General features: G+C 37.8%; 1 protein-coding gene across 12 annotated transcripts in view; it reads left to right on the forward strand.

Annotated features, from left to right (window-relative positions):
- Positions 1 to 26,478, forward strand: part of CADPS2 (calcium dependent secretion activator 2) — a 449,544-nt gene that overhangs the window by 300,867 nt on the left and 122,199 nt on the right. For 6 of the 12 annotated variants that reach the window (XM_014558520.2, XM_032483595.1, XM_032483594.1 and 3 more), the window contains exons 10-14: positions 69 to 177; positions 1,281 to 1,481; positions 5,481 to 5,489; positions 10,972 to 11,108; positions 13,377 to 13,564. In XM_014558520.2, coding sequence (XP_014414006.2) covers positions 69 to 177; positions 1,281 to 1,481; positions 5,481 to 5,489; positions 10,972 to 11,108; positions 13,377 to 13,564 — 644 coding nt within the window. The remainder of the gene's footprint in view (positions 1 to 68; positions 178 to 1,280; positions 1,482 to 5,480; positions 5,490 to 10,971; positions 11,109 to 13,376; positions 13,565 to 26,478) is intronic. The other 6 variants (XM_032483596.1, XM_032483603.1, XM_032483598.1 and 3 more) reach the window with 1 other exon arrangement.

The following is a 26,478-nucleotide window of genomic DNA, read 5'->3' on the forward strand; positions in this document are numbered from 1 at the left end:
CTTCTGATAAAGAAACAACTAAAAGATAATTGAATGTAACCAATACGTGAACTTTTTTTCTCATACAGGTTAGCCAGTACACCTTCGCTATGTGCAGTTATAGAGAAAAAAAGTCTGAGCCACAAGAATTAATGCAGCTTGAAGGATACACTGTGGATTATACAGATCCCCACCCAGGTAATTCTTAGTTGAATCACTTTCCCTGCCTCTCACGTATTCATGAAATTCTCATAAATATCCTGTGTCTGTTCTCCATTTCAAATGCCACTCAGTGAATGGTACATATTTCATTTATATACCTAGACAAGACTTGATGGGATTTAAATTACATCTTTATGAGGGCTACTTAGTTTTAGCCGTAACTCATCACCTCTGTTATCTTAGTCCAAGGATGAATGAAATATGTGAAAGTTACTGTAATAGAAACATTATATGAGAAATGCCAGCAGTGCTTACAGAAGCTTCTTTACTGAAAAGCAAGTAAGTACAACAGACAGAAATAGGGAAAGAAGTGGCTAATGAATTCCTATATGTTATATTCTACTCATTTTCTCTCCAACAACACATTCTTGTCCTTCTCTCCCTCCCTTCTAATATATTAATACTGGGTATAGTACTGGACACTTAGTGTCTGATATTAATGAGTGAGTGAGTGAATGAATGAATGAGTTAATTAATATATGGAGATTAATGAAATTAATAAAGTGAGGTGAAGAAATATATAGATACTAGCAAATATAGATTAAGAAACTAATATAAAGAGATTAAAAATAGAAGTTTGTGATCCTGTTCACTAATCAGTCACTTAAAATGCAAGATACCTTCTCTGTGAAAGAATCTGGTAAAAGTAAAATACCGTACAATGTAAGTATCATTTTTACCTTACATGTATTTTTTTCTGCTAACCTGGTCATATATATTACCTCTGGCATATAGAATGAGAAATGTGCCAGCAGATAAGGACTTTCTTCTCTAGGGCATGAAATATCAGACTTTGCTCTGCATTCCCCTGGGGTAGGCTTGTCTGTCTGGCAGAATGCTGCTGTGTTATGAACTGTTCCTTAAGCTATTTTTAATTTCCAAAGTGATATGGAAGTATAAATCTTTCTTTTATGATTTCCCTTCAATCCTTGGATTGTGGATTTGAACCTCAACTGAAAATGATTTAAGGCGTTGAGCTGCAGATACCAAGTCAGTTCTTTTCCATGAGACCATGTAGCGAGTGAGATTAAAATCTGCACATTATGTAAGTTCTGACCAATGTCATGTTTCCTCAACAGGCCTTCAGGGTGGTCAGATGTTCTTCAATGCTGTTAAAGAAGGAGACACTGTAATATTTGCCAGTGATGATGAACAGGATAGAATATTGTGGGTTCAAGCCATGTATCGGGCCACAGGCCAATCATATAAACCCATTCCTGCCGTTCAAACCCAGAAGCTGAACCCGAAAGGAGGGACTCTCCATGCAGATGCTCAGCTTTGTAAGTTTTGTTGAAAAATAATTTGATTATCAATTAATAACCTTAATAAGATATAAAACTGTCTGAGGCGAGTTTGTTCAGTATTATAGTTTACGTCATTAACTGATTCCTAATTGAATAAAAATAATTCATTTTAGTAGTCACAAAATCAGTTATCTATAATTTTTCACACAAACTGGGAGTAAACAGTGCCTGTGGTTTCCAGTCATGAATTTGCCAAGCACTGGGGTGTCTCTGGGAATCTCAAGAGCAGATAAGAAAATTCTCCAACTCTAAAATAAAAAAATAATAATAAAAGAACATAAATACAAAACAGAAACAGACGCATAGGCATAGAATACAAACTTGTGGTTGCCAGGGGGGAGGGAGTGGGAAGGGACAGACTGGGATTTTAAAATGTGGAATAGATAAACAAGATTATACTGTATAGCACAGAGAAATTTATACAAGATCTTTTGGTAGCTCACAGTGAAAAAGAATGTGACAATGACTATATATATGTTCATGTATAACTGAAAAAGTGTGCTCTACACTGGAAATTGATACAACTTTGTAAACTGACTATAACTCAATTGAAAAAAGAAAAGAAAAAAGAAAATTCTCCAAAACTTCTCAAAAGAAAATTTATTTTAACTTATTGTAATTTTAACTTGTGTGTTCTATAGAAATGGGGAAAGTATGGCAAAATCAAATAGGCATTGATAGGATTCCAGAATACCAAAATGATGAACCATCACTTTCTAGAGTTGTTCTTAATAACTAACAAGGATAACAGGGCTATTTTCTGTTATAGATTGAAAAAAAAAAGTCATCAAGGCAACTTTCTTTTTCTAAATGCCTTAATATTCATGTCATTTTCTGTATGCTAATTTAAGACATTAAGAAGTACATTTTTCATTTTAATTTACAAGTAATTAATAACAAATTATATAATAATGATGATAGAAACATTTTCAAACATAGCTTTAATAATCACTAAACCAAATGTTTTAACTTGTCACACTCCTTTCCAAAACTCCTCTGGTTCCTCCTGTCATGTAATTAATTAGTTTGTCTTTAACTATAAGCTAAAATTATGACTTTTCATTCAACACCCTTTTAATCTCAAGATTCAGCTCCAAGAGGGCAACATTTTGAGATTCATCATTGTCTTCTACTTTTCATCCATCAAACAATTACTTTCTGTTCTTTTTAGATACCCGTTAGCATTACATTCAGGCATCTTAAACAAAGGCACTTTCGGCCAAATAAAGATGGAATATGAACTCAACTCCAGTCTCCTCTGTGCTCTGGGTTTCAAAGTGTACATTTTCAAAAACTTAGCAGAATTCACCTTGAAGTGATTGTCACTTCATGCATAGTGTATGCAGCTTACAATTGTATTCTTCCATTTCTCCCTTCTGGCCCCTGTGGGCCATTCTGGCAGTACATTCTACTTCTACACATGTTGTAAATCCCGTAATACACTGATATCATTACTATGCCTTGAACAGGCAATTACCTTTTAAAAGAATTTAAATAATAAGAGAAAATGTTATGAACTCAACGGCTTGGCTAAGTTATTTTCCCAGCACTCTTTATTGTCTTGTAGAGATATTTTACTTCTTGAAGGACTTCCCTCGCCTTTTCTTGTAGTGCTTTCAGCGTTTTTACATATGAGAATGTCTTTCTTTTACCTTCGTTTTGAAAAACATTTTTCTTTCAGTACTTCAAAGACACTGCTCCACTCTGCTAACTTGCTTCTCCCCCACCCCGTCCCCATAAGAAATGTGCTGTCACGTTTGTTTGCTCCTCTGTACATAGATGTTTTTTCTCCCCCTCTAGCTGCTTTAAAGGTTTTCTCTTGAACACTGGCAATTTGATTATGATGTGCCTTGCTGTGGTTTTCTCCACGAAAATGTTCTTGAGTTTTATTCTAGGACACATTTAAATGACTTGCAAGGAGTTTGATCCTTTCAGGTTTTGTCAGGTGGGACCAAGTAGCCTCTAGTCGAGGATTAATTGTCTCCAGTTCTGGACCAAGATTCCTCTTAAGGCTCCCCGCTGATGATCGGTGAAATGTGGGCTTTTGTCTTCTGGCTGTTGGGAACCAGCACTGTTACAGGCCCTGTGCGAGTTTGGGGCACTGTCCCCTCTGATCCTTCAGGGTGGTTTTCTCCCCATCCTCAGACTGTTGCCTCATGTGCAAGGGGTGGTCAGTGACTTAGAGAACGTGGCGGGGAGAGAGGACAGGACTCTTTCCTGCAAACTCCATCTGCCTTGGTTTTTCTGAACTGTCAGCTCCATCTACTCAGCTCAGGGAGACCCCTAGCTCTTCTGGGTTCTTCTTCCCTGAGCCACAGCTTTGAAAGTTTCTCCTGGCATTAACCTGATCAACTATAAGGCTCATCATATTTTGTTCCCTGCCTCTCAGGAATCACTTTTCTATGTTTTATGATGTCCAAAGCTTTGAGAACTTTTAAAATATTTTTTCATGAAATTTTAGTTATTTCAGGGAGAGGGTTAATCTGGTTTTTTTTGTTTGTTTGTTTATTTTTTATTGAAGTGTAGTCAGTTACAAGGTGTCAATTTCTGGTGGGGTACAACATCCCAGTCATGCATATACATACATATATTCATCTTTATATTCTTTTTCATTAACGGTTATTACAAGATATTGAATATAGTTCCCTGTGCCATACAGAAGAAATTTGTTCATCTTTTTTTATATATAGTGGCTAACATTTGCAAATCTCAAACTCCCAAATTTATCCCTTCCCAACCGCTTTTGCCCGATAACCATAAGACTGTTTACTATGTCTACGAATCTGTTTCTGTTTTGTAGATGAGTTCATTAGTGTCCTCTTTTTTTAGATTCCACATATGAGTGATATCATATGGTATTTTTCTTTCTCTTTCTTTCCCATATTGACAGAAGATTATTTTCTTTGTAAGTTAGAGCAATATTTCTCTATCTCGGCACAATTATCATTTTGGGCAGATAATTCTTTGTTTCAGGGGTTTGGAGGGAGGGGGGATGTTCTGTGTATTATAGGATATTTGGCATCACCTCTGGCTTCTACCTACTAAATGCCAGCAGCAACCCACTCCACGACCAAACTCCCCACCCCAGGTCTGACAACCCAAAATATCTCTAGAGACATAGCCAAATGTTCCAGGGGGCAGGGACAAGGATGGGGAAGATTTACCCCCATTTGAGAACTGCTGAATTACAGTAAGTGGAGAATCACTTTTGGGAAAATGTCTCCCTCATTCGCTTGTGTTCCAGTATTTTTTCTTAGCATTCTAAGTGCAAGGAATACCCAGGGAGTGTGCTGATGTCACAACAGGTGTCATCCATCTCACAGAGTGGCAGGAAAAGTGGTTGGAAATCACGAGCCTAGAACATTAAAATCATGGCTACAAGATGCAGAATTAATGAATAAAGGATCTGGTAATCGGTTGATTCAGATATCCATATAATTTCCTTCTAACAAAACCTTCCTATTAGATAACAATGTATTGATCGGTCTTAGTGGAACTGAATTTTCTAGCCTTTTGACTGACTTGTTTTTAAGAAGCTGTACTTGTTCTAAAAAGCCAAACTTCCAGTTCGGTTAAGGGCTTTTTTTAAATCTGGGCTGTTAGTGAAGTTTTCTATCAGAGCAGACCTTGCTGTTTTATCTTTCTTTAAAAAAAAAAAATGGAAAGGAGAGGAAATAAGAAAGAAAAATGTGTTTCTGCCTTGTGGGAATGAGAGTGCTGGCTGTGACCTCTCTCAGAGATGCCGCTGGACTGCCCCAGAGAGCAATTTTGCCTTTAGTCTTTTCCTCCCTTCCTTGAATCCCGTACTATTCCTTCTTCTTCTTTATTTTCTTTTTTCTTTCTTGATCATCTCTTGGAAGAACAACTTTTAGAGTCATTAATGGAAACAGAAAATAACATAAGATTAAGATGACTAGAAGTATATACGTTCCTAACCCATTTAAATATGTTTCTCATTTCTTTGCTGACCTATAGCTGGTAAGGGTAAGTATTTTCATGGTTTTTTTTTCTGTTTTACTCTATTAAAATTTTTGTAGTTATAGGATTTTTTTGAAGTAATATGATCTTGTTTATAGTGTCAGTCTCCTGCTTTCTAGACAAACCCAGAATATTTACATTAACTTTACTTTCATGAAACAAAAATATCTTTTTTGCCACAACAGAAAAGTAGGAACAACCTGGTATTTATCATTCACATGGGCATAAAGGAAACGGCTATGAAGCTGTTACAATAGCATGCAAAAAAATGCTCTACAATGTTAAATGGAAAAATGCAGATTATATATGTGATAGTATTTCCACTCTGTCAAAAAACAATTTCAAAATATAGGTAGAATTATGCCTAAGATATTTATAGTGGATGAGTTTAATTGGAGGGACTAGTTGCTAATTTATTTCCTCTGTTTCCTGAATTTTCTTTGAAGTATCTATTTATAACTTAAAAAAGATAAAGCTCATTTTTAAAACTATGCATACTGAATGTTTAGGGATAGTCAGAATAAAATAATAAATGTATAAAATCTAACTTACTGGGGATAACAATGTTATCTTTTTTAAATTAAAAATTATGGTAGGTATTTATAGATTTATTCAATAAGCAGATCTGTTCTACTTCCTTGTTTCTTTGACTTACGGGACATATAGAAATTCTAGGGAACAGGGTGAACTGAAGTGGGGTTGGGGGAGTGTTACCCAATTTTTCAGCTTCAAATAGTGCACTGCCTTTTGCCATACTGACAGACGTTGTTTGGTTAAACTATCCTTCTTTGCTGTCTCCAAACAAAATACTATGCAGGCACCTTTTTGTTTTCATTTCTTCTCTCATTTAGGCATATAACATAATATGTATGTTGTATAACACAATAGAACACAGACCTAGTTGACTTCCAACAATAAATTAATGTCAAAATGAACAGGAATACTTACCTTCTTTTAAATTTTAAGCTAAATTTTTAAAAGATTCTTAAATCAGAGTGTAAACTTACATTTAATTTTATAAGCGAGTTCTCCTCATCTAATAAGTTAAATTTCACCCTTTATAAAGTATGTCCTATTTTACATTGAATATATTATTTCAAATAAATATTGAATATTGGCTTACTTTGCCTATGATTATAGGTCTGTATGTATTGATTAAAATTATCATCATATAAAAATATTACTGATTTGTTATTTGCTGCAGAAAGCAGGATGTGTAAATCTATACATCCATTTTTAATCAATTTACCAAAACAAGCTAAGAAATTATTTGGATCAATAATAGAGGTGTGAACAAACTCCTCATTAATATATCTATCAACCATTTCTGTTAAAGGTCTTCTGCATAAAACATTTGTCTATGATTATACCAACCAGATAATCTACATAAACATTTAAAATGTTAAACTCTTCCCCTTAAAGGCTGTCCAGGTGCTGTGAATAGAGAAGTGATACGTCTCCGTGCTACTTTTAACTTGCTGTGAATTTTTCAGCTCAGTGAAAGTTGGAGCTAAAAGGAAAGTCTAATAAAATGTGGGTAGTGGTCAGTGCAGCTATGAGCAAACTCCTAAACATAGGATAGTTTTAAAACAAGTTACTGTATTTCAAAGGGTCCCTTTGCTGCTTAGTTTAGCTCAAGATTTTGCAGAGGAGACAATCTCTTAGCTAGCAGCGTCCTCTTCTTTGTCCTTTTGGTGCTTGAGTCCCAGGCCTAGACACTGAGCTCCTGAGTGGTCTCAGAGGCTAATAAATGACCTCCTCTTATACAGTGGCCCCCTCGCCCCTTCCCCCAACTCTGCTTCTTCTGCTTTCCCTTTTATATTCCTGATCTCTCACACCACCAGGAAAAGGAAAAAAAAAAAAAAAAAAAAAAAAAACAGCATTCTTAGCATCAGTTACAAAGAAAAGAGAAGCATTTCAGTTAATAATTTTCCCCCTTCTCATGTTCTGAACTCTGACGTAAGTGCCCTTCCTGGGATTTGGATGCCTGAGCACACAGGAGCTGGCTGTGTTCAGCACCCACCAAATAGCCCTTCCGCCGCAGTGGGACTTGCCAGCTTGCTAATAGACCTCACGTGGCTTTCTCTGCTGGCTATTTTCAAGTCAATGTTAACTGTTTAAATTGGTACTGCCAGCCTACTTACTATTCTTTTCTCTTGACTTCCAACAGCTATTCCCCTAATGAAAAAATTTTAAATTTCAGGCCCCATTTGAATAAAGTGCCATAATTTCTCAAACCTATAGCGAATCATAATCTTTCTCAATTTGGGTTTTATTCCATCCACGTTTACCACACCTGGTGACAGTACCACCTAAAGACGCTGGAGCATATATCCAACTGTTACCATAGAAACTCTCCACCAGTATCCTCAATTACCATGTCCCACATCTGTACTTAGTCCATAGGTTAATCATCACAATTTATGACAGTTTTGCGGGTACATTGTTTTAGCTCATATCTTGTTGGTTTCTTTGGATGATTTTCTTATATTGTTTCAGAAGACAAACTGAACTGAACTGAGTTGTCACTGAACATTTGGTAGTGCCATGAATAATTTTGTTTAAAACTGGTCACCATAGTTTTTGTTATAATAAACATCGATTGAAGATAATTGAGTATAACTCAGTTTTAAAGTAAGTTTTCCATTTGATCCAGATGATACCTCTGCGTTACCCTAATGGTTAAAGAAAGATACGTTATGACCAGAGAAAATTACATGAAAATACTCTTTTATAAAAATAAGAAACTAGATATTTTAATGAGAGTTATTTTCTTATTTTACTTTAGTTCATGAGAGAATTTTAAAGTGAAAGATTTCTCACACAGGTGATCAAAACTGTTGCCTTTTCAATTGATTTTTATTCATAAATTCATGGAAACTAGTGGTAAAATAGTGCATGGTGAAGTATATTTGCATAAAATATTTTGAATTGTGTTGATCAGACCTAGAAATGGAGTAGAGAGGCTTGTCTTCACAGCCTGTGTTTGAAGAAGGGATAATCCCAAAGAGTACATTTTACTTTCATAGAATTACAGCCCCGAAGAGATTGTAGATTGTTGTTGCTTAATAAAAATTTTAGTGGGTTTGTTTGCCTGTATATTTTTTCATTGTCAATAAACAGTCTGTGTTTGTGGCTTAAATTGCTATCATGCATATTGTTTTGATCATTAGTGGTAATTGCTGGAAAAGTACCTTTCCATTCATGTGTGCGATCTGGAAAGGCTTATCATGTTAGTAAATATACGGTTTAGAATTATATTTCATGAGAAAAATACTTCATAAAGTAAATTCATTTTTAAAAATATGACAATCATAAAAATGAACTATAGACTCTTTTTTTTTTTTTCAGGAACTTGTACATTTTATTTAAAGACTGTATACCCATTGTTTTGAAATAAGAATTTGCTTTTACAAACCTTTATAGTAAAAGGAGAATTATGGATTTTTTTCTCTGAAACTTATTACATATCCTGTTCTCAACAGATAAACCATTAGTGGGTGTTATTTTTAACTTCTTGTTATGACCTTCTCTGGAGAAAGAAATAATGAATAAAATTCAGCAGATGTTTTATAAAACTAGTAATTTAATTTCATAAAGGTGGTACTAAAAAATTTTTTTTACTCATAAATGGAAGGATGAAGATTCTAAGACAAATTCTTTAAAATACGAAATAATCTTTGATTTTATAATATGTGCACCTTGCATTTTTCAATATTCTGCCTCTTACTCATTTAATATGATTTCACATTATCATATATTTAACTTTATATTAGAAGACTATCAGACATAAGTAAAAAACAAAAGAAGTTGGATTGTCTCATTTCTCAGTTCAAGAAAAGCACTTTGGTTTAGTGTTCATCCAATTAATACTAATTTACCACATGTAATGTATTTAATCTCTCAGGTAAGTAATCATTAAATGCAAAAGAATACATATGCTACTTTCCCCAAAGAGCCGAAGCTCGTACCTGACATCATCAATAAATGGCCATTCATTGCTTGCTTGCCGCAGTCACCTTTTGATATCTGTCATTGATGTGAGATATAAATTAGTTTGTGTATCTTTTTTTTTCAACATGGGATTCTGAAGACCCTTCAGCTTGAATTATATAGTTCTCCCATCCACAAGTATGGCTGAAAGTTGAACTTGACATGGATCAATAGGATCTGGGCTAAATATCTAAATGTGACTGATTATGTTAGCATCATGTCCACAGATCAATATTGAGTTTTATTATGAGCCTGACTCTATAATTGGGTTTAATCAATAAACTTTTGTCTCCTTTCCTTCGCAATTTTAGGGTTGTACCATATAGGGTTTTTAAAAACTACATTTAGCTTACATTTAGGACCCTGCTGCTTGTGATGACCAGAAATGGGATCTATCTGTGAATTTTAAGGAACAATGGAGCCTCGGCTCCACCATTGTGAGGAGAGCCCACTTTTATCTTGATAACTGATTGCTTGCCCAATATGCGCTACCATCTCTAACAGAGCTAATGTGGTAACACCCCAGCACTCCTTTGGGGTGGTATGTGGCTCTCCTCTCTCTCTCCTTAGCAAATAACTCACATTGAAGACTTTGACAAAACATACCATTAATGAAAGCAATCATAAAAGCTTGCCTTTTGATAAACCCGCAGGGTCTATAGGCGTTGAAAGATGCAATCTGGAAAGAACAATAAATTTGGGCCTTTGACTGAAGTGCCATTTGGGACGTTGTGCTTTGTCTGCATATTTGCACAAACACGATGCTCCCTTTTTTGTATGTCTTAAACTCGAAGCCTGAGAGCATTCATTGCCATTTCTACATTAAACTTAGTCCCATTAAAAGCTCCCTACAAAAAAGACTGGAAGTGATCCAGCTGAAGCTAGTGTGTTCATTTCTGCCCTAGTTTGCCATTTGGAAAGCGGGCATCAAGCCATCTTTGTGGTTTGTTTTTTGGTTTGTTTTGTTTTGTTTTGTTTTGTTTTAGTATGAATAGGCCTGGGTTCTTTTCCAGGCAGTTCCTTCAGTAAATATAGACTTTAAATGCACCAACTTTTCTTAAAATTGGCAGGGAAAAAAAAGGTTATTTCTGAGATGGATATTTGAAGTAGCTTTGAATGAAAATAAAATTTCCTCATGCCAAATGATGGGCAGATTTTTCCCTGTCATTTTTATTTAAGCTCCTCCCAAAATTGCAATTTACATTAATAAGCTGAATTCTTGGCGCCGTATTTTATGTCACGGAGGATAGTCTTCTGTCATCATGAGGCATACATTTTGTGTTGTTTAAAAACCACCATTGTGGTAGAGTGTGTGCTTAGCTGGATTCAATCCCCAGTCCCTCCTCTAAAAATAAAAAAAGAAATAAACTCAATCCCCCTGCCCCCCCAAAAAAACCTGAAAATAAAAATTAAATTAATTTTAGTAACTTAATACCATTACCCATTATTAAATCAGGAAAATAAATGTATTAAACATGCTTTTCTGAATTTACAGATGCAGACCGTTTTCAGAAACATGGGATGGATGAGTTCATTTCTGCAAATCCCTGCAAGCTTGACCATGACTTCCTTTTTAGAATACTGCAGAGGCAGACTTTGGATCACAGACTGAATGATTCCTATTCTTGCTTGGTTAGTACAAATCTGTCTGTCTCATCCACTATAGGTTAGAGTGAAAGATTTTTAAAAGTGAGAAATAATTGCCATGAAGCGACCTTTTATCCACGACTCGTCTAATAACTATAGTTGGAGTTAGGGGTAAAGGATCCCAATCGATTGCTTCCCAATTTGAAAATTATACACTTGAAGACCACTGCTGTGCCACTCAATAGACAGGAGAATGGACTCGAACAGACGCTGCTGAACTGTGGTTTCTCGGTCCCTCCGGAGAAGGCGGAATGAAAATAGAAGGCTTGGATAAAGATTAAAAAATCCTCTGTGCTAGGATTTGCTGACACCTGTATAGACATCTTAAGGTTTAAATTCTGCTCACCAATGTTGATATCGTTCATGTCTCTCTTTTGTTCCTAGAAAGATAGCCTAAGGGACAGAAGGGAGAATCAGTGGGATAAACAATATGACAGGGGCTCTTGTAACAGAGGAAAGCTTTAGTGTCATCTAAGCCTCCGAAGATCGTTTGAATTCCTTACAAAAAAAAAAAAAAGGAATTAGATCAAGTAGCTAAACTGCTACCTTGTTTGTACTTAAACCAGCCAAAATTTAGGATACAAAGTATAATTTACATTTGGAAGGAATACTTGACTCCTCAGAATGTGAGCATTCAACTATAGCCTAAGAAGCATATGTGCCTTTAAATTCAAGGATTTATTTTCTTAGTGGCAATTCCTCTGGAATTTTTCCAGCCAGAACATGCCTGTTTCTATCACTGCTAAGTCTTTTGGCTACTGAATGTGGCAGCTGCATGCAGTGAAGTTACCCTTTCTTAAAAATAAGGTTTTAGACGGGATGTGCCCTCAGCACATCAGAGATGTTTCAGTAGACAGGAAGAAACGAAACAGCGTGCTACCGTGATCACACTGAGCGTTCATTAATTCACTTATAGACTATTTACAAAGTGTCATTCAATGTGTAATTGTGTAGCTGAAACCAGATCCAGCCCAGACTTTACAATTACACAGAGAGTAAAACGAGTCATCACAAAACGCTATGATGAATTTCCATGGAGGAGCCCACAGAGTGAACCTCAATAAGGAACACCTTCCTCTGGGATTCCACTCAGTGGGGTTAGTTACTGAATTGTCAGAAGTTATTTTGATTATGTGGATGACCCCACGTGTATACGGAGCATGAGGAGAACCCTTCAGAGTGTCTTCCACTGCACCTAGATGGTAGGTGCGATTAGAGAGAGTGTTTGAAGGACAGGGTGACGCTGGATGTAAGTCATGGCTCAGCAGCTGATTTGCAGGATGGTTTTGATTAATTCACTGACCATCTCTGAACTTCAGCTTATATATCTGTAATGTGGGCTCATAATACCTACCAAGCATGATGGTTCCAAATACTAAAGATATACAGACTATGTCTAGTGCAGTGCCTGCGCCATCGCCGTAGGAATGATATTCTGGTCTTTTTTCTCCTCTTCCTTTATTTCCCCCCCTAATTGCAGTGTCATCTTCCTGCATTTCTCACGATTCTTTTCCTTCTCTTGCACAATTATACTGCCCCCTAGGAAAACTCTCCATTCCCCCTTCTTTCTCTTTTTTATCTTGAATTAATCCATGTAATCCACTGAAACATTTTATAAACCAGCTCAACCTCACCTTGTCCTCCCGTGTTAGCCAAGCAGGCTGCCTGCTGTTTTAGTCCACACACACCCCCACCCTAACATCTCATTTCAAGAGAGACAGAAACTACGCCTATAAAACATTAACTTTGTTCTATTGGTCATAGAAGGACAATAAAATGGGAACAATATCCTCAATATTTAAATCCCAAAATAGCACATGTAGTCCCTGCTAGACTTACTAAAATTCTCTTTATTTACTTTGTAAAATCCTTTTGGGAACTGGGCAATCTCAGCTAGCATGTCTGTTTTACCATGTTCTCTTTAATTGATTCATATAGAGATTGAAGGGTTTTTTGGAATGTCATTCTTTGTGACTGACAGTTTCAATGCTGTGACTAAAATTTGACTGATGTTGAGTGACAGTGGAGAAGAACACTGCCCATGGCTCACTGTGGCAGTAACGAGAGGTCTGTACTGTTGCCAGGATTCCAAATCCGTTCCCAGATCGATGCTCCTAGCTCTTCTGAAAACAATATGAAACATACTAATAAAAAAAAGTCAGGAGACACTGTAATGCAGCTTCTGCTTATAATGCCTCATAGTGCCAACAGCAAAGCAAAATCTTTTTTTGTTTTTCTTTTTCCCTTTTACAGGGTTGGTTTAGCCCTGGCCAAGTCTTTGTGTTAGATGAGTACTGTGCCCGTTATGGCGTGAGGGGCTGTCACAGACATCTCTGCTACCTGACAGAACTGATGGAACATTCAGAAAATGGTGCTGTCATTGACCCAACCCTGCTCCATTACAGCTTTGCATTCTGCGCCTCTCACGTGCACGGCAACAGGTATTTTTTTTTTTTTTTTTTTTTTACTTGCAAACACGCAGTGAAATGTGGAGGGTTGACTTGGGAAGAGAGGAAAATGTACTTTACCGTGATCACCTAGTAACAGATTTTAAATAGCAAATGCTTCTTGCAAGAGACAGAGAGAGAGGAAAAAAAAAAAAAAAAACCAACCCACAAAGGAAAAATGTACATCAACATGCTGTTGATTTAGGTTGGCTGCACTTTATGTTTCTTTTTGCCATTAAAGCCACTTGAAACACAGAGAGAGAATAGCTGTGAGATTAGAAGTTGCCTTTTAGTTCTGATGTACCACCTTGCAGTAGGGTCTGCAAAGCTCAAGTGTCCTCCATATTTCTACTGTAATGCATATGTATGTCTGGGGAGGGCTTGTGATAGGTTTGTATGTACCTAATGATTCTTGCTTTTCCACTGTGGAACAAGCTTTCATTGATAAAGCAAGATAGGCAATGAGTTTATGTGGAGTCTCCTCCCAGCCCCTTCCCTAATCTACACTCTAGGAACGAGTGTCCCCTTTTGGTCTCTGAGCCAGTAACCTCACCTCTTGCTTTACCAAAAGGGAAAAAAATTTCACCTAATGCAGACACCCACAACCGGATACCTCTGAACTTAGAAATCTCTAAATGTGACTCGCTCTCTTCTCTCAATCTTGTTCCAGGGAACCTTCACCAGACAGGGCTCCTCCCACAAAGGCGGAGCTCCTTATCTCATCCCCTTTTTCATCATGCTTCCACCATTATCCATCTTTCCCTCTTTCTATTTCCTTTCCTCCCACAAGCCTAAGCATCCCCTAGCCTCACAACGTAACGGAGTGGTGATCCTTATTAACTCGGAGAGGTAAGGCAAGTTTCTGCATCCAGTTGTGTCTCCACTGCCCGGTCTATCAGAAAGACAGAAGACGGTAACTCTCAGAAGTCACAGGCTGTGAAGGGAGGGTATATAGCTCAAGTGGTAGAGAGCATTGTTAGCACGCAGGAAGTTTGGGGTTCAATCCCCAGTATCTCCTCTAAAAAATAAATACGTGAATAAATCTAGTTAACTCCCCTCTGAAAAAGTAAATAAATAAAAATAAGAGAAGTCACAAGCTGTGATAAGAATTAACTAGCCTTGTAAATGGTCCAAAAAAAAATGTTAAGGGATAGTTTACATTGTCTTAAGTCCTATTTTCCTGTCGAGATACTCTTATCTTCCCTACCAAACTCCTCTCACCATTTCCCCAGCTGGCGTCCGGCTCCCAGCTCCCAGCTCCCAGCTCCCAGCTCCTCACCTGCCAGGGAGGCTGCAGGGAATGGGTGTGGCCGAAGGACCTCACCCAGGAGCCTCTCCTCCAGCTTCAGTCTCCTTCCTCTCACGGGAGAGTCGGTGCTGTGGAAAAGCCAAGACCCTTGTGCTGCTTTCAGTGCCGCTCCTCGTACTGGGTGCAGCCCTCTGGGCTCTCCTCTTACTTATTTTTTTTTTTATTATTATTATAATCTCTTCTGGCCGTCCCTTGGCTGTCAGTTCCTGTTTCTCCAGACCCCACATGAGGTATAGGGTTTTCTCCTCACCTCTGTTCTTGAACTTGCCCTCTTCTTTCGGAGAATTTTTCTACTTCAGTGAAAAATTCTACTTCGGTGATCTTGCCACTTCCCACAGCTTCAATGGTGACCTCTCTTTATACAGATAATTGCAACCCAGTTATAATCCTCAATGACAGATCTCTCTCTGCAACCGGCAGCTTGAACGTTCTGCTGACGCTTTAAACTCCCCATGTTTAAAGTGAAATCCATCATCTCACTAAACCAGCTGTGGTACCTCTTTTAGCTCCGAGCAGAGCGCCTGACAAAAAAAGTTAACACCCCTGGCGCAAAGTAAGTGTTCAGTGAATACTTGATGAGTGAACACGTGACTTTATTATTTCTGTTAATATCACTTCCATTAATGGCTCATTCATTTCTCTTTTCCTTTTACTTCCTAGCCCCGTTTTGTTGCCAATGTCAACATTCTGCCTTACAGCACTTCTCAGATGTGTCTCTCTTTTACCATTTCCACGATATCTACACTAATTCTGACCTTCATTTTTTCTTGCTTCTCTGTCTTTATTTGTCTCTCTACTGCTTTCTCCTCCCCACCGTCGTCTGGCAATCACCTTCAAAATTACAGATTAACTTTTGCCATACTCCCTTTCAAAAACTTTCAGTGATTGTTGTTTCCTTAATAAATTAAAAATAAATTGCAAGCTGCAGTGTCAGGGTTCTATCATGTTCCAGCTACCCAGTCGGAAGTCCTGGTCTTCTCTGCATAATCTTTGCCCCAGACAACCTGTTTATCCTCCCTGTAATGTTTCTCTTTTTCCAAGTTTTTCACAGTCACGTGTCACAAAAGTCCTCTAAGAAGACTTCTGTTGATGCAGTCAGACACAAGAAACCTTTTATCCGTAGTTATAAACTCTATCTTCTATACTTGTATACTAAATACACACGCACACGGCTGCTTCTATTGTACGAGATCTTATTTTGAAGGCAAAAACTGCTCTTCATTCACCTGTTATCCTCTGTAAACCTCAACACAGTACCTTGCACATTGTGGGTCCAAGAATAAGTACCTATTGAAATCCCCACTGTTGCCTTTTCTCATGCTACTGTAAAATAAGACTGGTCCTAATCTCAGAATCTATTCGGCCTTTCACCTTATTATGGAACTCAGCCTCGGAAACGAGGGGTGTGTTACAGAGTTCAGCCACTGTTACCCCAAGCTAAACCCTCTGCACTCAGCAAATCTTGGGGTGGGTGGGGAGCAGGTTAAGCAGGGGACAGTCAGGACAACAGCATGGATATTCTTTGACAGTCCAAGTGAGGGACTACTGTAGTAAAACTGTCTCTTACCTTGCCAGACTGTCTTAACTCCTCCTGAACAATGGGTGTCAAAAGCTAGGCCTCCCAGTATTAGGCAGCACTTTGAAATGCAAAAGAATAAGAAGGTTGCAGTGGAACCGACAGACCCAGAGAGTGCTGTGTGATCAGATTGCTTTAGTCATTAACACAGAAAGGTAAAATTAAGTTGAGAACCTTAAGCAGAAATTCCGCTAATGTGCACCCTCCCCCACATGTGTGTGTTTGAGACACATTTTAATGGAAAGTTACTGAGGCAACTGGGAGCTGCTGCCACTGCCTCAGAGGCAGCCTGATTTGAATCTATAGGTTGCCATAGTTACTTCTATTCTGTAAACTATTGTTTGCCTTATGATGGTCCACCGTAAAGTGCAACGCAAGGTATGTTTAGATGTCTATGCATGTATTACAGTTAATATTACACATCAAACCCACTTTCCAGGTTGAAATATGTATGTATTCAGGTATCTCTGGGTGGCTTTTTAGAACAGAATTTTGAGTCAGGCTCTGATTCAACGTTTAGGTCACACGGAGCGTAAGAAAAAAGAAAGGGAGTGTAGGTTTTAGGGAAATTTGAAACTCAGCTGAGGGTACAAGTCTTCCAAGATAAGCTGAAAGGTGTGCTGTTTCCTATCATGTTAAGAGTCCAGCAGGTGCCGTTCAGAGACACCACGCCGTCACACTGAAGGAATTCAAAGAGGCAACAGATCTGTACTTGAATCTTGGCTCTGAAATTTGCAAACTGACCCGTGTTGGGCACATCACTTTACCTTTCTGATCTTGGCATTCTCATGTAGAAAAAGGGAAATAGTAAGGTAAAGGTACTGGTTAATTAGAAAGTACTGTCTCAGTACTGATTAGTTGTTATTCTAACAGGTTTCCCTTTGTCAGCCAGCCACAAGGATGTGCACTGCCAGAGAAGGGGAAATGTGAAAAATAGGTAGTTAGAGCTGCAATGCCTCATGCTAAGTGGAGCTATTTCAGTGTGTATGTAATTATTCTCTCAGTGTCTTTACTGGTAGAATATTCTGAGTCTCAGCAAGCTCCCCTTGTGGAAATAAGCTTCTCTCATCCACGTCTGTGGCATCTGATATTTACACAGACTTTCGTTAAAAATACCGTCACTGTCAAGTCTGACTCTTCTACAGTGTTTGCCACGGTCTCTCTTTATGATCATTTTTCCATCCGTCAAGACACATTCAAAGAGTCGTCTTGCTCATTACCTGAACTACCTCTGTCAAAAATTCAAAAGGAAAGAAGGCTGCCTTTTGTTACCGACGGAAGCGAAGGACAGCAGCGCTGTCTGGATCTGAATAGTTTCCAGGAGCGCGTCCTGTGACACAGCGCTGAGGGCTCTAGGTGTGTTCCCTTGGTGCGGGCACAGCCTTTCTGAATAGCACTCTGAGTGCTTCAGGGATAAAAGAGTGGAGTTAAACAGAAAAGGTCTGGCTGGTACTAAGACTGAGGAAGAGGGAGAAAAAGAAAAGAAGAAAGCAAAAAGCGAGTCAAGGCCAGAAGCTGACGCACTCCTGCAGGAGGGTAGCCGCGCACGGCCGTGAACAACACAGCCACTCGCTCAGCCTTAGTGCTGCTTGAGACCAACGGGAAGGAGAGAAGAGACTTTCAGAGACCATGCACGACGGGGCAAAGTTCTAGGCTGAAACGCATGGTTAGATATCTTGGTTTTGTAAGTCAGGCTGAGGGTGGAGAAACTAAAGCAGCAACACAAAAGGGCTTTTATGAGCCTGTTAAATGTAAGATAACGCAATGTAGTCGCTGACTCTTGTCTGGTTTAGTAGGGCCATCTTAGAGCTGCAGTGCAGCCAGCTCAGGTGTGCTAGCTTTCAAGAACAAGGCACAGGGGATACAACATGACTGTGGTTCATATACAAAATAATCCCTATTTTCTGTGCATTCCGGGGCATATCACAGAGTAGTAGGCACCTTTCGTGGGCATCAGTCAAGTCATCGTATCACCGTACCTCCGTCTTCAGAGATGATGATGTTACCTCCTACCTATCACTTCAGAAATCATGCCTCAACTTCCTGCCTCTAATTTTGGAGACAAGGATGCATTTCTTGAGTAAAATCAGAGATAACTGCATCAAATAGTCTCATCAAGAATGTTCATTACCACTTCTTAATTCTAGTCAATACATGACTTAGAGAAATTGAGTATAAATATCAAAAATGCCCATTGTAAATCTAGAGACTGACTCACTTCTGGGACAGGTGTGCAACCGGATGAAATGTCATAGCAAGACTGAACGTACATAGTGTGGCTGATCTGACAGATTTTATCCCATGTGCTACATGTGCAAGATGGAGGGGACCATTGTCAATGCCTGGCTTTTAAATATCCACTGAGGAATCTTTTTTGATTCGATCAGGAACTATAGAACAAATCCCACTCTCCCAACAGTAATATCCATCTCCACCCAACCTGGAGTTCAGTCCTAAAGATAATGATGCCTTTCAAAATAAGACAGACAAAGACAGAAAGTAAGCAATGTGGGGAGAGACTTCGCATGTTGGAAACAGCACTGAGCCAGGGGTCAGAACATCTGTCTTCCTGTCTGGGTTCTTCCACTTATGAGGTATTTCATTTTGAGCAGTTGATCCTGTCTGAGCCTCAGTCTCCCCATCTGTTCCTTATGAGTAATAATATCAATGCTGCCTACTTGATATGGTTTCAGAATAGGTGAAGTAAGATTATGTAAACACTTCGTAAATGATAAGATATCATTTAACTATCAAGTGGTGATATTTCACGTACAATGTAGTAGTTAAATAAGCTTTGGGGAATGGCTCTGTAAAGACTGACCATGCAGAGGTGAACTTTGGTAGTGTCGTTAGGGCTGCAGACTCTAGGCAAGTGTCAAGCAGGAAGAGACAACTGGAAAAGTGCTGATAGGTGCCTCACTTCATCTACTGTCCATGATCATTGGAACATTGGAAGGAGCCATGGTGAGGTTCTGGGGTCTCCATTACCCCCTGTTCATCTCAGCTTTTCATGTTTCTGGAAAACGTGGTGGGTCTGATGGGGCAGTGGCATAGACACAACCAAAAGCAGGAGCCAAATACCCCATCATCCAGGCTCGGTTCGTTGCCAGATTAAAACTTGCAGGTAGTAGTTACCAAGTTGGTCTAATCAGTTTCCACTGTTTTCCCTGCACACCACTCATTCACAGCAAACAACTCCTGGATGTTTCTAAAACAATGCGTGAAAGAGCTTACTGAAGGTAAATCACTGAGGAAGGGACAAAGCACAGGGATTTGTCAGTATGTCTTAGAATATAGATCAAGGTAACAGTGAACAGAAGCAAGAGCTACTTTTCTGGTGTTGCTTTTCTCAAGCTTGTGACCTTTAGAGCCTCTTAGCATCAAGAGTTAAGTGTGGAAAAGAGTTTGGGGTCTTGAGTTGCATCTCCATGTAGTTTTCTAACATACTGAAGTTTTTAAAGAACATAATATGTGATGCTGTTGCATAAAAACAATCAAAATCCAAAAGCTACATATGTATCTCTCCCAACCATTTACCATCACTGTTGCCAGTCACTTTGGTGTTGTTTGAGCTATGTTGGTGCGTGTGGTAGTCCTGCTCTTTTCCCTTTCTCATACTGCTTTGTCAGGATTTGGGACCCAGGTTATGTGTAGCCATATAATATGAGTTGGGGAGCTTTCCCACTTGTTCAGTATAAAATTCAAAAGATTTATCACTAACTCATTTTTAAAACCATCTGGAAGAGGTACAAACCGCCGAGTATAAAATAAACAAGATACAAATATGTCATGTATAATGCAGAGAGCATAGCCAATATTTTATAATAACTTTAAATGGTGTATAATCTATCAAAATATTGAATCACTATGCTATACACTTGAAACTAATATAGGATTGTAAATGAACTATATATCAATAAAAAGAAGTATTTTTCCTATTTGAAAAAAATTAAAATTAAATTTTAAAAAATTTTAAAAACATCTGATCTTGGGGGACCTGTATGTGCAAAGCTTTTAAACTTATTGCAATAGTTTATTTTGTAGTTAAAGAACTATCAGGCTTTCCATTGACTTCTTGAATGAACTTTGTCAGGCTGTGATTTCCTGGGAAATAATGCATTTCATTGAAGTTTACAGATGCATTGATATTAAGTTGTTCAAATTGTTCTCTTTATACTTTTTGTTCTATCTGTAAATATCTCCCCTTATTCTAGTACTGTTTTTTTTTTCACCTTCTCTCTCTCTTTTCCCATCAATCCATCTTACCAGAAGTTTGACAACTTTACTGGTCTTTCCAAAGAAGCAGTTTTTGGCTTTGTTAAGTTTCGTTGCTTCTTTGTCTTCCATTTTATTAATTTTTTTTAGAAAATAAACTTTCTGATTTTAGAATAACTGTAGATTTACAGAATAATTGTGAAGTTAGTACAGAGCTTCCATAGTTCACTTTGCTGTAATGTTACCATCATACATTCAATGGCACATTTGTCAAAACTAAAAGACCACTGTTGGGACTTTCCTATTGACTAACCACCAGGCCAGTTTTCGGATTTGACAAGCCTATTGGGTTTTTTGTTTGTCTGTTTCTCTTTTTTTGTGCCCTTTTTTGTCTTTTCCATGATCCAGTTCAGGGCACCACATTACGTTTAGTCCTCGTGTCTCTTCTGATCTGTGGCCATTTCTCTGTCTCTCCTTGTTTTTCGTGATCTTGGGAGTATAGCAAGGCACTGGCCAAATATCTTGTCAGGGGCCCCTCAATTTGGGTTTCTCTGACATTTTCATGGTTAGACTGGGGTTATAGGTTTTTTTAAGAAATGAAATACTCTCTCATCTCATTCTTTCTGAGATTACATGTTATCCACAAGACATTACTCACTGGTTATGTTAACCTTGATCACTTGCTTAAGGTAGTTTTTGCCAGCTTTCTCCACTGTAAAGACATTATTTTGCTGTCTCCATATGCTATTCTTTGGAAGCAAGTCACTAAGTCCAACTCACACTCAGGAGGAGAAGGGAATTAAAACCCCACATTCTGGAGGGAGGGCTGGCTATGTGTAGTAATTGGAATTCTTCTGCAGGGAAGATTTGTCTCTTCTCCCCTGTGTATTTGGTCAACCACTTATTTACATCCATGTGGGTTCGTGTATAGTTACTCTATACTTTGGGTTACGATCTGATGGACAACTTTTTTGTTACTCAAATTGTTCTAGCTTTAGCCATTGAGAGCTCTTTCAGACTGACTCCCTTTGATACGCCCCATCCTTTTGTGTTTTGCCAGGGCACTTTCTTACCTTCTGGCACTAAAACATGCTCCAAGTACTTCTTGTTTTTTTCCCTGCCTCAGCCTTAGAATCAGCCCTTTCTCCAAAGAGCCTTGATACCTTTTCTTAGAGAATGATATTTAGAAACCAAGATTGGGACGATGGATGTGTGCATTGCTACTGGCATGCCATTGCTTCCAGGCCCTCCGAGTGGACACAGCTGGGTGATATGTACGTATACTAACCCACAAGTTCATACTGATGTCTCCGTCTCTAGCCTGGTACCACATAGCTCATGTTAGCCTTCCTTTCTTGCTTGTTTGTAACTTCTCTCTTCAACAGTCAGAAACTTGGCTTCCATGATTCACCATCCATTTACTCATTTGTTCAACCCTTGTATACGTGTACAGCAGTTTCAAAATTTGCCAACCAGAGTACACTGTGTACAGGTCCTTTAGTCCTTGGCCTTAGAGATTCCAATTAAAACACTGTTTTCCACAGTTCAGTATGACACCTTCTTTTCTCCCCCACTCTCTTTAGTGAGGTTTTGTCAGGTAATACAGTTAGAGTCACTTGCATTCCATATGCATTCCATCCTGAGATCCGTCCACAGCCTAGTTAACATAGTTGGGTTTTTTCTTTAAGCTTGTGTACAGCAAAGGTCATTCTTTTTACCATTTATTCTTACAGTTCTGTGGGTTTTGACAAACACATAGGTTCATGTAGTTGCCACCTAGTACCATACAGAACACTTCCACACCCTAAAAGCTCCCTGGTTCCCCTTTATGTAGTCAAACATTTCATTAAATTTTGTCCTTGATTTTATTATTCCTTCCTTCTACTTTCTTGGATTATTTTTCTACATTCCTAAATTAGCTGTTTAACTTATTACTAGTCAGCTTTTCTTCCTTTCTATAATAAGCATTTAAGGTTAAATTTCCACTAAGTATTGCTTTTATTACTTATCTGCAATTTGATCATGTATTCGATTAAAATTCACTCTAAGTAATTCTAACTTCCCATTATAATTTCTTTTTTGAAACAGGGTTACTTATGAGTATATTTTAAAAGTTCCAGGAAAGTGAATCTTTTTGGGTGATTTTCTTGAGAATTGATTTCTAACCTGATTTCTTTGTGTTCAGAGAGTGTAGTCTGCATGATACTGATTCTTCATAACTTGAGGCTCCTTTATGGCCAATTATGTGTTAAATATTGTAAACGTTTCCTGTTGCTTGAAAAAATATGTATATTCTGTAGCATGGCAGGGCAAGCAGGAGTTGTGTAGTTCAAATCTTCTAGGCTCTCAATAACTTTTTGCTGCTTGATCTGTGGGGTTAGGACCAAGGTGAACGGAAAACTGCCGCTGCAATGTGCTTTCGTCCTCTCCTTCTACCAATTTTTGCTTTGTGTATTTTGAGGTTGTTTACTAGGTACATTCAAATTTAAAAACATTAAATCTTCCTGGTGAATAGAAATTTTTATCATGATTTAGTGACCCTTTTCATAATTAGCAATGTATTTTGCATTAAAGTTTATTTAGGTAGTTATTAGCATAACCTTCTTTTGGTATCTGTCTGATATGTTTGTTCTGTTAGCTTTTCTGCATTCTTATGTCTTATAAATAGCAAAAATCAAATCAAAATAGATTCTGATTTAATTTCTGTTCTTTTAGTCAGTTTATCCATCTACAATTATCACGTGTCTTGATGTCAGTAAATTCTACCATTTTATTTTGGGCTTTCTTTTTGGTTCATGTTTATAAAATTTTGTTTCTTTCTTGCCTCTTTTTTGTTTCATCCTGGTTATCTTTTTTCCACTCAATGGTTTACATTTTCCATCATTTGAGATTTTACCATGTGTGTTGCTAAAATTTTAAATGTTATGCTAATCAGCACATTTCCCATCCTTCTCAAGAGTGCAAGGCCTTAGAACATTCCACTCCCCTTACCCACTTCCTGGCTCACATGCTTATACTGTCTATTACTTTATTTGTATCCTTGTTTGTTTTCTAATTTAAAAAATTAGATATTATTTTTATTATCTTTTACTCAGTACTTGCCTAGATTTAGAAATTGCTTTCCTTTTCCCCTAAAGTATATTCTTTGGAATTTTCTATAATGGAACACCTATAGGTAGTGAACTTTTATTTGGAATTATCTTTGTTTCATCCACATTTTTTAAAGGAAATTTTGCTCAGTATACAGATCTACACTGACAGCTATTTTCTCTCAGAACGTTGAACATTGCTCTCCATTTTCTTCTGGCTTCCTTTGTTAAGAAGGCTGTCAGAAATCTAGTGACCATTCTTTTGAGGGGGATTTAACTGGATACTTTTAAGATTATTTTGTGTTTTGTGGGTTCACTATGGTAATATATCTACATATGGATTTCTTTTCATGTATTCTATTTGGGATTTTTGTGGATTTCTGATCCATCTGCCCTGATACTGGGTAAGTGCAAATTTCTTTGACCTGACCTTGATTGGGATATGAAGATCCATGTCTGTCACCAGTTCTGGAATGTTGCTGTCACTTGAATTATTGTCTCTCCTCCAGTCTTGCTCTTCTCTAAAACTACCATTACCCGTGTACTAGGCATTTTACCTTCTCTCTCTCTTAATGTCTCTAATGTATATTCTGTTTGCTTATTTTTCCAGTTGTGCTCTACGTAGTATTTTCAGTTCTGTCTTCTAGTGCAGGACTCAGCAAACTTTTTCTGTAAAGGGCTAGATGGTAAACATAGTAAAGGTTTTGGGCTTTGTGGGCCATATGGTGTCTGTCACAATTACTTGACCCTCTTAACTGTAGTGCAGAAGCAGCCAATGGACAGTATGTGAATGAATGAGTGTGGCTTGTCTTCTGATACAGTTTTATTCACGAAAACAAGTGGTGGGCTGCAGTTTGCTAACCTTTATTCTACTTCCTCATTTCTCTCTTCAACTATGACATCTGCTTTTTAACCTACTCATTGAATTTTTAATTTCAATCATTAATTTTTTTAGTTCTAGAAAGTCTCTTTGGTTCTTTTATAAACCCATTTGTTCATTTCTGAATGTCTCATTCCTTTCTTGGTTTTTATTTCTTTAGACTTTCTATAATTATTTATATTCTGATCATTACAATAACTAAAATTTCCAGGGTGTTTATATCTATTCTTTCTGCTGATTTTTTGTTTGCCATCGTCACTGTTTTCTTATTGTGCTGGCAGTTTTTTGTAGTAGGTACATATACTTGGATTAACCTGTGGATATTCTGCAAGGCCTGGGTTGAGAATACTTTCTTCCTAAAAGAATTTGCTCTGCTTTTACTTGGTGATAGGAGGGGCTACTGGAGCCATTTTATTTTCCATCTTGGAGATTCCTCAATTGTACAAGTAGTACCCAGCATAATGAGGTCAGGTGTGTGGTACAGATTCTCAGGAAAGACTCTTTTCACTCAGTCTACAGATGTTGTAGAAACAGTTAGATTTCCTTGTTTGCTCCCCTTTGCAAAAATATTTATTTTCTGGCCCATCCTTTCTCTCATAGTACAGCCCATTCGAGGGCTCCAGATTTGCAGGCATCTCAGGTTCAGCAGCCCATGCAGAGTAGGTCTCTGACCCAGAGGTACATTCTTCTCAGCATAGCTGTAGAGTCTCCTTCAAATCAACATTTGCCCCCAGGGCAGCCCTGGTGTTCACATTCACCCCTACTTTGGTTTCAGTTTCCAGCTCATTTTTATGTTTCTGCCCTTGGGAGAATTTTTTTTTAACTTTGTTATTAGTACAGCATAACATTTAACAGTACCTTTGGTATAATTTATTTAACATTTAGGTGTTTTGTAGTGAAGAGCGATTTCTGGAGCATCAAGTCAGTCTACTATACTTTAAGCAGAAATCACGTGATAACACCTTGCATTCTGAAAAAAAAAAATTGGACGTCTCTATGGAAGACCTCCTGGGACCCTCTCTGTAACCCCTCTGCTTCAGGTTCAACCTGATTGGCTGCTGCTCATCCATTGCATCTCAGCTTAAATACCACTCCCAAACTGAATCTTTACCCAAAATCCAAAGTACATCAGAACTTTTACTTTTGCCCTTCTTAAATGCAATGTATACTTAATGTCTGATTTTTCTTTTTTATACCTGTCTCTATTATAAACTCTTTTAGGACAACAGTCATTTCTGTTGTGCTTATATTGTATTCCCAGGACCTGGCCAGTACTCGATAAATATTTGTTGAGTAAATAAATGAAAGACATTAGACCATCTGTTTACAAACTTTATAGGTGACATGTTGGGGCACTTCATAAATAGAGCTCACAATTAAATATTCTTAATGAATCAAATGCAGTAAGTTTCATGGCCCACGGAAAGATCCCATGTAACCAGCAAGATTGTGTCATCTTACAACATAGAAATTAATAAATTAAAACAATGTATCTTCTTTATATATAAAATTAAAAATGATTTTAAAAACTGATAAAGACCACAGTTGATGAGGTTAGAGGGAAATTAATAATTTCATGCACTATGGGTCAGAGTATAAGCTGATAAGTGCTTTTTTAAGAAGCAGTTTTGCAATATGTGTCAAATGCCTGAAAATATCATCTTATTTGTCTTAGCTCAGGTGCCATAATAAAATACCATAGACTGCCGTAACAAAACACCATAGCCTTAAACAACAGAAATTTATTTTCTGACAGTTCTTGAGACTAGAAGTCTGAGATCAGGGTGCCAGTGTGGTTGGGTTTTAGGAAGGACTCTCTTTCTAGTTTGTAGATGGCTG

Source organism: Camelus ferus, chromosome 7 (assembly GCF_009834535.1).
Source record: "Camelus ferus isolate YT-003-E chromosome 7, BCGSAC_Cfer_1.0, whole genome shotgun sequence".
NCBI lineage: Eukaryota > Metazoa > Chordata > Mammalia > Artiodactyla > Camelidae > Camelus > Camelus ferus.